Below are 14,111 nucleotides of genomic sequence, written 5' to 3'. Positions count from 1 at the left end.
GCACCCAGAGCTCACATCCTTCCACTGATATTAGGCAAAAAAGCATGACTCATCAACCACCCTCTCTGTCACTGTCTCCCAGTGTCCCAGTCAAGGATAGAAACGCAATGTTTCCCCTTCTTTCTCCCTTTCTGAAACCTTAAACCCTCAAAAATTAGAAAACTCTTCTTTCCTATCCATCCCAATGATCTCACCCTGTGGCGTCTCCACTTACTTATGCCTTCCTTCCTTCTTCATCCCTGCAGCCCCTCCCCAACCACGCCTCAGTTCTAGGACTCCTTACCTGGGGCAGAGAAGTCACTGCATCAGCCCCTCAGAATCTTCTGAGATCGGACCTTCTGGCCCTACTTCTTGTGCTTTCTGAGTCACGTGATCATACCCTGAGCAAGGGGGAACCTGAATTCTCTTGTAAATACTTCATGAATTTTCCAACCTGATAATATGTCTCCTTGGACAGTCTCCTGCCCTCACCTGTGGCTATTCAGTACTGGGGCACCTCCTTCCCTTGGAATTTTGGCAGGAAGGGGATCGATTATGACACTGCCGACTCTCTTTAAGACAGTCTTTTCCCCTCTTGACTGCTGATGCCCAAAGCTTCACTCTGAGAATTCTCTCATAGTTTCTCTTAATGTGCTAGTCCTTGTTAAAAATGCAAATGCCTCTTAGGGAAATATGATTGGTCATTTAAACGATGCTGGCCACTTCAGATCCTATTTGGGAGCAGGTTTTGATAAAAGAGAGATAGTCATATGGGTCTAAAAGTGGGGGGGGGGGGTGTTTGATAAGGTGCTCAGGAGCAGGGGAGGGAGAGAGCTGGACACTGAGGACAGAGACCATAAACTGGCTGCATCATCTACAGTTGCCCCAGAGGTCTGGCTTCTGCACCAGGCCTCCACCTCTATGACAGAAACGTAACCCACCCATCAGCTGTCTATCACCTTTGTCTACATAAGCTGACGCTGTTTTGGCTTCTTCTCACTCATAACTCAGATCTCAGCCTCTTCACCAGATTCCACAAGAAACCTGATTACACCCAAAATACATGAGGTATACAGTCTTCCCTGAAAATCTCTAGAATCACTGGGAGGGTTCACATCATACAGTGCTCAGAATTTGGCTTGCAGAATCTTCCACCCAACATTTCTTTATTCCAGGCTTTCTTCTGCATTTTCCCCAAGTTGGATCTTTTTCTCCATCGAGGACTTTTCCCTGCAGAATTTCTAATTCTTCACCCCTTTACTATGCAGAGAAATTTAGCAATTATCATTTGTTACCTGAGCAATTCTTCACAGCCTCTCGTGACATAGTTTCTGGACGAGATACGCCATCATCTGATAATTCTGATGAATAAAATGTCTCAGTGATGAGGATGATGATAATCAGATAGTGCAGCTGTTGCTGATGATAATGACACCAGTTCACTCTCAGCGAGGGCTGTAGTGTGAGTGTTGTGGCACGTAGCAGGCACTATGCCAAGTGCTTCACAAAAATTACTTCACCTAATTCTCACAAGGGCCCTTTGAAGAAGGAATAATCCTTCTTATCATCTCCATTTGATATATGAGGAAACCGAGGTGATAGAACTGGAATTTGAATTGAAGTCTATCTCATTCCAAAATTTGCTCTCTGTCTCTCGTGCTTGTGGCAGATTGTCAGCACTAGTCTTTTCAAGTCTCCTCTCTTGTTCTGTTATTTTTTTATCTTCAGCTATACTACCGTTTTCCTCTCCTCCACATAAGTACCCACTGTACAATGTTTACTGTATGTTCCTGTATGCAAGCATAGATTTATCTTTGAGAAATATTTAGTGTTATTAATTTACATAAATGATGTTGTGTTCTAGATATTATTTTCTCTTTTAGAACAAAGGTTTGGGTTAAGAGGAATTCACTCCTTTTTTTTCCTGCCTCGATGACTTAGCTGGGACATCTCATCTTGTCTTCTTCAGCCATCAGAGTGGGATTTACAACATCGGCTCCCCTTGTTCTCAGGCCTTTGGACTCGGACTGAATTGTGCTTTCCTGGGTCTCCATCTTGCAGATGGCAAATTGCGGGACTTCTCAGCCTCCCGTAATCTTGTGAACCAGTTCCTCTTGCTCTCTCTCCCTCTTGCCCTCCCCGTCTCTGACAACCACCATTCTACTTTCTGCTTCTATGAGTCTGACTATTTTAGATTCCACATGTAAATGAGATTACACAATATTTGACTTTTTCTGTCTGGTTTATTTCCTTTTCATAATGTCTTCCAAGTTCATCCATATTGTTGCAAATGGCAGGATTTTTTAAAAAGGCTGAATAATATTCCATTGTGAGTATATGTGTGCATATTATATATAATTATATATATAATATATTATACATACATATCTCACATTTTCTTTATGAATTCATCTATCAACAGACATTCAGGTTGTTTCCATATCTTGGCTATTGTAAATAATGCTGCAATGAACATGGGAGTGCAGGCGTCTCTTTGAGATACTGTTTACATTTCCTTTAGATATATACCCAAAAGTGAGATTCCTGTTCACAAGGTAATTCTATTTTTAATTTTTTGAGGAACTGCTATACTGTTTTCCATAGTGGCCGTGCCAATGTACATTCCTACTAACAGTGCACAAGGGTTCCCTTTTCTCCACAGCCTGACCAACGCTTATCTTTTGTCTTTTTGATAATAGCCATTCTAACAGGTGTGAGATGCTATCTCATTGTGGTTTTGATTTGCGTTTTCCTGATGATTAGTGATGCTAAGCACCTTTTCATATACCTCTTGGTCATTCATATGTATTCCTTTGAGAAATGTCTATTCAGGTCCTTTGTCCATTTTTAAACTGAGTTATTTGTTTGTTTGCTATAAGTTGTATGAGTTCCTTATATATTTTGGATAGCAACCCCTTATCAGATACGTGGTTTGCAAGTATTTTCTCCCCTTCCATAGGCTGCCTTTTCATTCTGTCGACTGTTTCCTTTGCTGTTCAGCAGATGTTGCCTTTTCTCACAGAGGTATTAAGGAATAAAGGGATGTGTAGTATAATCAACTTAGACTTTTAAAAAGTGTCCAATCAAAAATATTAGAATGATCTGGTCCAGTAATTCTCAAAGTTTGGTCTGTAGATACTTGCGGGTACTCATGACGCTTTCAGGGTGTCCACAAAGTCAGAACTATTTTTGTAATAATGTTGAGATTATTTGCCTTTCTTACTAGGTTGACATTTGCAGTGATAGTGCAAAGCAGTGTGTGTGTGTTGGAGGGGGGAACTGCTGGTTCCTCAGCACAATTTAAGGCAGTGGCACCAAACTGTATTTTTCATCATCACGCACTCGCGATAAAAAAGATAAAAAATGAACTTACAGTAAAAAAAAACAACAACAAAAGGTAAACCTTAATGAAATAGTAAAAAAAAAAAAAAAAGAGTTAATTTTATTAAATTTTGAGACCAAGTATAAGTCGTTTTAACATTCCGTGTGATGGGAAGGGGGAAGCATGCACTTTTGTTCCATTCTGAAATATAACGGCTGTCTTTGGGGAAAGCTCTTGTGTGATTATTTGAGTTCTGAGCTGAACCGGCTACTTTTTTCACAGAGCACCATTTTTAATTGAAAGAATGACTGGAAAACTATGGTTGTTCAGACTTGGATATTCCGCAGACATTTCTCAAAAGTAAACCAAGTGATTTTGCCCCTTTGAGAAAAACAACTGACAGTAATTATTGCCAATGATAACATTCTAGCTTTCAAATGAAAATTAGAATTGTGGAAAGCTTATATTCATCATCATGAGCTTGACAGCTCTCCAATAATTAAAGACTTCTCTGATGGTGATATTAAATGTGATTTTTAAAATATCGTCTGTAATGAAATGGTATCAACATTTGAAAGATCTGCATAACTTTGTGAACTAATATTTTCAAATGACCAATGCATGGGTAAAAGATTCATTTAAAGTACAAGGACCAATGGATTTTAATGTAACAGAGTAAGAAACATTTATTGATATGGTTTCAGATTCCATATTGCAACTGATCTTTAAGAAACTACCCCTTACCAAGTTTTTGTGACACATCAAAGAAGAATATCCACAATTATATAAAAAGTCTCTTAAACTGTTCCTAGCTTTTCCAATTATAAATCTGCAGGAGGCCAGATTTTCCTCATAAACTCAATTGAACTTGCCTATGAGAGCAGAGATTATTTTATATTTATCTTCTTTTTCTTCTTCTAGAACCTTGCACGTAAATGTTAAATTAAATGAAGTTGCTTCGGTACTGAAGAAAATTAGCTATCTTTTCTGGCCTGATTAAGGCTGGGGAAAATGTGTGAAACACGTCCAGTCGTGACTTTAAGGTCAAGAAAGGCTCACCAAATCCAGTAATACTCAGAGTATTCTGGAACAGTCTTTAATAAGTTGGTATGGTTACTTGAGGATCAATAAAGGGAAAAACTATTCCACATTGTAGGTAATAAACTTGGCCCCTTATTACGTTTAAGAAAAGATACAGGCAGAAAGCATAAAGGAATTTGAAGATGATTTAGAGAAATATATATATTTAAAGGAGGTCTAAATTCCTACTCGGAGAAGATTTTAAAAATTACTAATAATTTGTATCTACTTATGTGCTCCTCCCCCATGGTCTCCCTGATCAGCCCCTCAGAGGTAACTACTGTCCTGACTTTGATATTTCCATTTTCATGCCTTTTTAAAAAGGTTTATCATATGTTTGTGTGAATGCCTAAACAGTATATTCCTTTGTTTTACTTGTTTTTAAACTTTGTATAAAGGGTGTCACACTATATGTTATCTTCTGGGACTCACTTTTTTCACTCACTGATGCGTTTCTGATATTCTTTTATGTTGCTGAATTTTAACTATAGTTCATTTCATTCGTTTTTACTGTTGCTTAGTATTCCATTCTGCGAAAAATAGCACAATTTATCTATTTTTCTGTTGGTGGACAACTGAATTGACTCCAAGTTTTGCTTTTACAAATAGTGTTATTACGAATATTATTATACCTGTCTTCTGATACACAGATACTAAAACTTCTCTTGGGTATATACACCCAGGCATAGAATTCTGGATAAAAAGGTATGCATATATTCGACTTTACAAGATAATGGATGTACTTACTATCTAACGTTTATTTCAGAGAAAATATTCAGCATAGCTGCATTGGGACCTCTGCGAGTTACAGAATCCTAAACTACACAGGTCGCAAACCAAATCCAGCACAACAATTCCTCCTTCCCACCTCCTCGCCGACCTCCCCAGGCTAGACAGACTGATGGAGACAAGTAAAAGCTCCTCCTCCCCTGTCTTTCTCTCTCTCTCATTCTTTCAGCTCTGTTCTTGCCTTCCTCATCCCTAATGGTAGGAGATCCTCCTCCTGAAGCTTCCAAGTCCTTGACCTAGGCTGGGTCTCCTGGGCAGAGTCTGGAGATTTTGCTGATGCCAGACATGCCTCTCATCCTTTAAGGTCCAGCTTAATTCCCATCTTCTTCTAGATGCCTTCCCCTATTATGCTGACCCAACTCAATTTAACTAAACAAAATTTACTGAGATCTTAAATATGTCTCATTAAACTAGACACCAATGAGCCAATGTGGAACAAATAGCTCACTCTTTAGTGAACAGAAATAACATACTATTAGCTGAAATCAACTCCATGTAGAATGGTTATAACATAGTATCTTTGGAGGTACATCCAGCCTGGTCCATTGGCAACTGAGCTTCCATTTTTTCAAATCCACCAAAGTCATGACATATCTCTGGTCATCACTTCTTTCAACTCACGTTCATACAGTTGTCAATCAGTCCTCTCAGGCTGCAGTGATATTTATGGACTTTTACCAATTCCCAATTGCCTCCTGATCCTTCACCTGGAAGGTGTTAGGAATCACAACAAAACTTGATTTTAGAGGATGCCAAGAACCACCATAAAACTCGAATTTAAACATCCAGCATGATTTTATTCCTTTGTTTCTTTGTGGCATGTCTAGAATGATCACGTATACATCTTTTGTAAATCTTTGTGGGTCACAGCTATGCACAGAATAAACAGCACAAAGAAAGAGTACAGTGGATAACATCATGCCACATGATTTAGGATAACATGGTAGAATGCTCATTGGCTGAGCTCATTATAAAATGGTGTACTAACTCATTGATCAAAGGTTACTGTACAGTCTGTCAGGCTACCTTTCGTTGGTTGAGAATGTACAATAGCAGTCCAAATATAGAAAAAAAGTATTATTTTGGTACCAAAATAGATTTATATATGTTTTTTAAGAAAAATATTTCAGAGACAAATGAATTAAAGCAAATAATTGCTACTCTGACAATGTTATGCTCGATCACATGTTTCTGAGGGTAGTAGGACCTGTGGGAAGTTGCTTTAATTGTTAATTGTTTTATGGGTAGGAGTATTACTGTTCCTACATCCCAAAGTCTAAACCCTCTATAAACAGAAACACTGTCTTATGAGTACAATTAATATAGAATAAACTTGGGCGTGTATCAGAGGTCAGCAAAATATCAGCAAGTATATTTGCTGAATAAAGCTGAGAGGGGAGAGTAAGCAGAAGAGGCAAAGGCCCACCCCAAAGTCCAACACCAAGCTCTCACAAGGCTGGGGGTTCTCAACCTCAGGACCATCAATATTTTGGACCAGATAATCTTTTGTTGTTGGGGGCTGTTCTGGGTATTATAGGATGTTTAGCTGCATCCCTGGCTTCTACTCACTAGATGCCGGTAGCACTCTGCCCCCAAGTGTGACAACCAAAAATGTCTCCAGACATTGCCAAATGTCCCCTGGCTGGGGGGTGGGGGGAACTGCCCCCATTTGAGACTGCTGCATTAAATCCATCTCACTGCTTCTGTTTCAATCACCAGATTCTAGTCTGGGCAAAGGAAGGCAATTCCTGGTCTAGAGAAGGCAGGATTATGTTGTCATGTTAAGAGAGAATACATAGGAGCTGGCCCCGTGGCTGAGTGGTTAAGTTCGTGCGCTCCGCTGCAGGTGGCCCAGTGTTTTGTTAGTTCGAATCCTGGGCACTGACATGGCACTGCTCATCAAGCCGCGCTGAGGCAGCGTCTCACATGCCACAACTAGAAGGACCCACAATGAAGAATATACAACTATGTACTGGGGGGCTTTGGGGAGAAAAAGGGAAAAATAAAATCTTAAAAAAAAAAGAGAGAGAATACATAATTATGGCTAAACTCCAGTTATCACTTTGTACAAATTTATTTATACTCACCTATTTCTGTAACTCTAACAAAACACTGGGCAACTTGTAAAACGATTTATGCACATGTATAGGACAGAAAGAGGAAAAATAGAAAGAGTTGGATTTATTGGGGGTAGTTGGGTAATACTGCAGGCGAATTGTTTACTCATATTTGGCAGGACCCTTTGTGGTCTCAAGCTTCAGGTGGAAAGACAAGTTCCTCAACTCCATGACCAGGTGACCGAGGAGAGCTCTCATATCTTGCAGTTGTTTGAGAAGAGCGCCCATTTGGTGATACAGATGGGGGTCTGGTACCTGCAGAGGAGGGGAGAAGCCTGGATCCTCAGAAGAAGGGGTAGACAGTGGAGGCACAGGCTTAGGGGGCTCTTTAGGAGTAGTTTCTGGAGCAGCTGATTTCTGAGAAGCTGAATTCAAGGTGGGGGATGCAGCAGAGCTGGAGGGACCTGGATCACGGGATAGGAGGCACATACAAGAGTGAAGTCTGACTCTGGCCCTACCTTCTTATTCCTGGTCAATCTTTCTTGTTCTCTGAAAGTGGCTGTGTGGCCCAATGGCAGCAGAGACTTGAGAATTCTAGTGTCCCTCCTGGTCCAAATTTAAATCTCAAGCTTGGCTACCTTAGCTTGAAAATCTTCAATGATGAGACTTCATCATTAGAGCGCTGTGGATATTAGCTAGCTTCTCTTCTATCAAGGCAGAATCTAATTCCCAGCACATGGATGTGGTAGCTGGTCCTAGGTCCCCCTCTTTATGGTATATGACATTAGTGTAATTCCTCATCCTTGTGCCAGCCTTCAGCATTTTGAAGACACTCTCTGCTGGCCCCTTAAGTCACCTCTTCTTCAGGATGAGCATCTCCCATCCCTTCCATGATTTTTCTTATGACATGGTTTCGAGCCCCTTCGTTACCCTGGACACCTCCTCTGGGTATATTTTAAGTCAAATGCAGCCTTCTTAACGAGGGCTCCCAGAATTGAACATAAACTCTGGACTACTTCAACCTCATTCTAGACACTATATTCCTACAAATGCCCAGAGTTCATGTAGGGACTGTAAGGTCTGTGGGGCAGCAGCTGGAGAGCTGGCTCGGGTCTTGTTTTGGTGAAATATGCACTGTGGTCTGAAGGAGGCGTTCCCTATCTGTGCTCTCTTCCATAACCAGAGACCGTGATTTACGGTTCCTGCCTCTTCTGTGTTCTTTCTTAAGCTGCTCACACCCAACCCCAGCTCATGGGCACATTCGTCCTATCCCCTACTTTTCACACACACCAAACAGATGCATACATGCTTACTCACCCTGCACCCTGATCTCCAGCTTGGAGCTCTGTTTCCAAACTTGCTTGTCCTCGGTGGCCGCTTCACACCAGTAGGACCCAGAGTGTGCCTCTGAAGCTTTGAGGATCTGGAATTCTGAGGAGAGGCCCGTGCTGCGCACTGTCTTGCCATCCTTGTAGAAGGAGAAGAGGAGGCGAGTGGCTGACCTCTGCAGGGGCAGCTTTGTCTGACAGCTCAGGGTCACTGGGCCTCCCTCTTTGGGCTTAGCTGAGGGAGTGGCTCTGAGAACTGGTGCTGGAAACAGTTCTGGAGAGACAGGTGGGAAAGAAGAGCTCAGCCATCTGGCATTCAGGGCACCCATGACAGGCAATGAACTCTAGTCACACTTTCCTTCCCGTTTCCTTCCCCTATTTCCACCAGGAATGAGCTCTCTTAGAAAAGTTCCATTTGAATCTTTCAAGTCCTCTCTCTTCTCAAGTAGACAGGACTAGAAAAGATCCAGAGATGGGTAAATCTGACAATAGCCCAGATGTCTAATCAGCGAACATTGGGAAGCATAGATCTGTAGGATAGAGTGGTAGAAAACATGCTGAACTTGGAGGAGGGCTGAATGACTTGAAAAGCAATGATGAGGGGCCGGCCCAGTGGCATAGTGGTTAAGTTCACATGTTCCACTTTGGTGGCCTGGAGTTCGTGGGTTCAGATCCCAGATGCGGGCCTACACACTGCTCATCAAGCCATGCTGTGGTGGCATCCCACATACAAAATAGAGGAAGATTGACACAGACATTAGCTCAGGGCTAGTCTTCCTCACCAAAAAAAACAAAAAAAAAGAAGAAGAAAGAAAGAAGGAAAAACAATGCTGAGATGCTTCCTCTCCTAAAGCCCAACTTGGGCATTTGCCAGCAAAATGCCTCTTAGGCCTTCAGTGATCTTGCCATCTCCAGTGAAAGACATTCTTGGTCCCTCTGTCTCTCCCCACCTGCATCTGCCACAACAACGCTCCCTCTAGCTCTCACCTTGAACTGTGATAGTCACAGAAGATGCTGTTTCTGGGCTCCCAGGACCAGGACTCCTGAAGATGCCACTGCAGTGATAGTGCCCACTGTCTGCCTCTTTCGCCACGGCGATGGAGAATTCTCTGTTAGGTCCAGGGGGACCCAGGGCTGAGCCATCTCGGTAGAAGGTGACCTGGGCCAGTGGCCAGTCTTGCCAGGCTTGGCAGCGCAGAACTAATGGGTCTCCTTCAAATATGGGCTTGGCTGGACTTTGGAGGATGAGCCAGTCTGTGGCCCAAAGAAAGAGCTGAGTGTGACCCATTGCCTTCCTTGGGAGTTCCCCCAGTACTGCCCTTAGCACACACCCCTAAACTTTCTCTGTGGGTCCAGGTAACTCTCACTCCTTGTTGGGAATGTGGAACAACTTCTCTAGGGCCCGGGACTGAGGGCACCCTAGCTTCTGTGGGCTGAATATGGGGAAGAAGATATCTCATACTATGGCCAGCTTCCTGGGGGCACCTTCCCAAGTGAGCTATGGGGCTGAAAGGAGAGGTTTGGGAAATGGGAGAAAGAGCAGGCCTGCACTGGTCAGTCCTTCCCAGGACCTCACCGTAGGACACAATCAGATGGAAGGGTTGACTGAAAGTGTAGCCCTTGAGCTGGAAGTCAGCTTCCCTCTGGCCTCTCAAGTCTTCATCAATGTGGCAGATGCCATCCTGGGTGCTGACAGGTCTTTCACATTGTAATGTCTCAAATCTGGCAGCTGAGGAGGGCATGGTCCGAGAAGAACCAGAAAATGATGCTGTGACTTAGAGAAAGAGGACAGGAGATTGCCCTTCACAAGTGTTCCTCCTTCTCCTGGGGGAATCATCCTTTTTAGGGTGAGATTAAGAAGACACCAAAACCTGTTTTCCAAGAGACTCTTATGGGTCTCTCATAGGGATACTTTGGACTTGATTCATTGGCTTCCAGGTTCTTGGACTGTGGTTTGGGGAAGAGGGAAGGGATAGAATGGCAGAATGGTGAACTCACCAGCATGACATCCAGCTGCTGGTGCAGAAAACCAGAGGCCAAAGACAACGATGACCCCAGAGCAGGCAGATACAGGACAGGAGGGAAAGGAAGATGATCAGATTCTAACATTCATTGGGCGTTTACCATGTGCCAGACACTTTCACACATTATCTTATTTAATCTTCACAAAATTTCTAGGTATGTGATTTCACCCCCATTTTATAAATCTTAAAGAAACAGGGTTAGAAAAGTCAATTAACTTACCCAAAGTTTAAAATAGAGTAGAGAATGAAGCAAGAAAGTCAGGTATGTCTGAGTCCAAAATCAGTGTTCTTTTTACTTCACTGTTCACGCATGATCTACTTCGGTCCTCAGACCTTCCTTGGGGGCTTTCTTCCATATTTTCATTTTCCCAAAATTCACTTGGCTCTTCATCCTTGAATATATTATCTACCAAATAGCTTTCAGTACCTAGCTGTGTCTCTCCTCCTTCCTGGATCTCCCTCTCAGGTCTTCATTGTTCAACCATCTCTACCTTGATGTCTTCTGTCCTTTGAACTTTCCTTGGCAACTTTAGAGCCCTTTCTATGTCCTTCTCTCTGTCCCTGACCCTCTATTCCCAGTCTGTACTGGTAACTACGGAACAATTCTTTCTTTACTTCTGACTTGAAGCAGAGTTATGATTTTCTCACCACATCTCCTCAACCTATCTGTTAGCTCCATGATGACCCAGGTGAGGTAAATTACATTTCTCCTATCTCCATGACTGCTTCACATCCCTCTTAATCCCTGTCTCCCTCTTCCAGGACCATGGCCATTCACGTATACTCTTTCCTTCACTCTGTCCTTTCCTGTCCCACTTGCCTTTGTTCCCTTCCAATCTCAATGACCCAATGCCCTTCTTTCACCTGTGTAACTTCTCTTAGTGAGGCCCCTCTCTACTTCCTAATTCTCATTATATCAGAATCAGGTGCTTTCTTTAGATCCTGTCTCAACTCCCTTCACCACTCTGCTACCCCTTTTCAGTTCCTCCCCTGTCACTCATCTGGACTCAGCCTCCTCTCCTTTTTTTAAAATAAAATCTTCTTGGGCTATCGGGCACTTTCACTCAATAAACCATGTGGTAAGCATTATTATTTTTGTTTTATGAATAGGAAAACCGAATTCATAGATGTAAAAAGTGACTTTTCCAAAGTTTTATAGAGCTAGTAAATAAAAGAAGAGGGGCTTGAACCAGAGTGCCTGAGTCCATGTCTGGAGTTCTTGTCACAATACCATTACTGTATCTTAATACAGTCACTCTGTCCTGTTTCTATGAGTTCAATAAAACAGTTCAATGAAATTATTGTGTAGGGACACTGCAGGTGCTGAGAATTCAAAGACTAATAAGATAAGGTTAAAAAACAAAAACAAAAAGGCATTGTCCCTGTCTACAAATAACTCTCAGTTTAGTGGATGACAGCATATGAAGAGATTATTTCAGCATGAGGAGGAAAGTAATAAGAAAGAGGTATCACAAGCAGCCGTAGGAGGGGAGAGGAGGTTTCAAGGAAGATTTCCTGATGAAGATGCCACCTAAGCTGAGTATTTAGGGATGCCACAAGTTTGTAAATGAGAGGGGAGTAGGGGGCCATGAGGAGAGCTCCTTTCAGGCAGAGGTAGCAGTATGAGCAAAGCTTTGGAGACAGGTGAGAGCCTGGTGTGTGAATGTATGAATATAAGCATGTTGGGATTTATTAGAACATAAATTACATGGCTCGAAGGGTGAGAGCAGAGGCTGAAGAGGCTAAATAAGGGCCAGATTATAGTGGGCCTTGTGTGCCATGATAAGGAGCTTGGCCTGGCAGACTTGAATTTTACAAATTACTCTGGCCTCAGAGTGCAGAATTCATTTCAAGGACATAAGGCTGAGACAGGGAGATTAGCTAGAAAATTATTGGTCTAGCCCAAGTCAGAAATGATGAAGGCTTTCCTAGGATACCATTAGCTATGTTTCAAGGAAGGGACTGGCTCAAAGAACAATTCAGAAAGTATATTTTGCCAAACTTGCTGATTGGCAATATGCAGAAGATGGAGAGAGAGAGGTCTAAGTTGTCTCCCAAGTTTTTGGCCTGGATGTCTGGGTGGATGCCATTAACTGAGATCAGAAATAGTGAAAGATGAAATTAGGAGAGGTAGATGCCAAGAAAACAGATGAGTTCAGCACTGGTCATATTGTGCTAAGATACCTGTGAAACATGTAGGTAGATATGTCTTGTGCAAAGCTTGGTATTTGAATGTGAAACTTAAGAGCATAATTAGGGTTTGAGACATGATTTAGGACTCTTAATTATACAGTGGTAGTGTTAAAATTATACAGACAAATAAGCTCACTAAGGCAATTGTATAAAGAAAGAAGAGTAGGGAAACAAGGATGCAATTGTAGAAAACACCAGTCTGTAAGGGGAAGAGAAGAGAAGCCACCGAAAGGACAAAGGCAGGTAGATAGAATACAAGGAGAAAATGGCATATGGAAGCCAGGATAGAGAATGCTAAGAAAGAATAAGTGATTAACAGTGCCCAATCCAGCAGAGAAGTCCAGCAGTTGAGAATTAAAGAATGTGCAATGGCCCAGTCAATATAGAGGTCATTGCACCCTGGGCAAAACTGATTCCAGTAGAAGCCAGGGTGTAAGCATTGAGGAGTGAGTGAAAAGTGAGGAAGTGAAGATAGAAAGTACAGACTTCTCTTTCCAGAAATTTATCTGAGAAAAGGGAGAAAGGAGTTGAGATTGTAGCTAAAGAGACGACATCATAGTCAAGGGGACTTTTAGGATGGAAAGTCTTAAAGATTTTTGTATCCAGAAGGAGCCATTCAATCCTGCACACCAAACTTCCTAATATCTATCGTTCATATCCCACCTGAACACTGCTTCTCCAGAGGGCCGAAGTTAGTCTGCATTTCTTTCCTTTGGGTCCTTTCCCCAAAGTCAGGCATATCTCCATTTCCACACAACCAAACATTTTACTTACCCAGTAGTATCTGGGCTGCCCAGAGCATAGTAAGAGAAAAGTAGAAGGCACCAGCCATGAGGACACAGCTCAGCTTCGTGGTGACTGTGTTCAGGTCTCCTGCAGCATCTAACACACTGATTTTCTTCAACACGAAACCTCTCAAATTAGAAAAGAGGAAGTAAATCTAACTGTCTCATCTCTTTGCATCTGGGGCTTATTTTCAACTTTGTGGCTGACTTTTATCATTCAGATTGGCCAGGTTGGTTCCAGCATCTTCTGCATCCTTAGGGCTGTGGATGGAATGATAGTACTCTCAATTGTTCAAGAATTCCCCCACAGAGCTCAGAGACCTTTCAAAGCATGTAATTGTCTGATAGCTCACTGGCCTTCATGAACCCACTGGGAAAGTTCAGTGCAACAATCATCCATTTCACTGGTGAAACAACTGGGGACAAGAGGCAGGAAATTGCTTGAAGGCTACATGGAAAATCACTGGGAGAGCAATGACGAGAATTCAAGTGTCCTGCCTTATCCTGAGGCAAGCCTTGTATGTTTCTTGTGACCAGACTGGATCAAGACATAA

The 14,111-nt window shown here is 42.3% G+C and overlaps 1 protein-coding gene across 12 annotated transcripts; it reads right to left on the bottom strand.

The window, feature by feature from the left end:
• Nucleotides 1–7,187: 7,187 nt before the first annotated feature.
• FCRLA (Fc receptor like A) lies at nt 7,188–13,826 on the bottom strand. Of its 12 annotated transcripts, none has more exons than XM_044758517.2 (6): nt 13,547–13,826; nt 10,554–10,571; nt 10,132–10,284; nt 9,543–9,809; nt 8,545–8,829; nt 7,188–7,691 (listed from the first exon to the last, which is right to left on the bottom strand). In XM_044758517.2, the coding sequence occupies exons 1-6, from the start codon at nt 13,602–13,604 to the stop codon at nt 7,390–7,392; spliced, it is 1,083 nt and encodes a 360-aa protein (XP_044614452.1). In that variant the 5' UTR covers nt 13,605–13,826; the 3' UTR covers nt 7,188–7,389. The 12 variants fall into 12 exon arrangements, with proteins under 12 accessions (XP_044614452.1, XP_014696615.1, XP_014696620.1 ...); XM_014841129.3 differs by having other exon boundaries at nt 10,132–10,329; nt 13,547–13,822; XM_014841134.3 differs by having other exon boundaries at nt 7,188–7,542; nt 10,132–10,329; nt 13,547–13,822.
• Between the last annotated feature and the right edge of the window lie 285 nt (nt 13,827–14,111).

Source organism: Equus asinus, chromosome 25 (assembly GCF_041296235.1).
Source record: "Equus asinus isolate D_3611 breed Donkey chromosome 25, EquAss-T2T_v2, whole genome shotgun sequence".
Classification (NCBI taxonomy): domain Eukaryota; kingdom Metazoa; phylum Chordata; class Mammalia; order Perissodactyla; family Equidae; genus Equus; species Equus asinus.
This window is presented reverse-complemented; position numbering and strand designations above follow the sequence as displayed.

Bases quoted from the DNA above. Each gene is read 5' to 3' on its own strand.
- FCRLA (XM_014841129.3), bottom strand. From the start codon at position 13,604: ATGGCTGGTGCCTTCTACTTTTCTCTTACTATGCTCTGGGCAGCCCAG. The intron at 9,810-10,131 runs GTGAGGTCCTGG...TTTGGGCCACAG, and splicing joins CCATCTGATTGTGTCCTACG to ACTGGCTCATCCTCCAAAGT. The intron at 8,830-9,542 runs GTGAGAGCTAGA...CTGTCTCTCCAG, and splicing joins TGTGACTATCACAGTTCAAG to AACTGTTTCCAGCACCAGTT.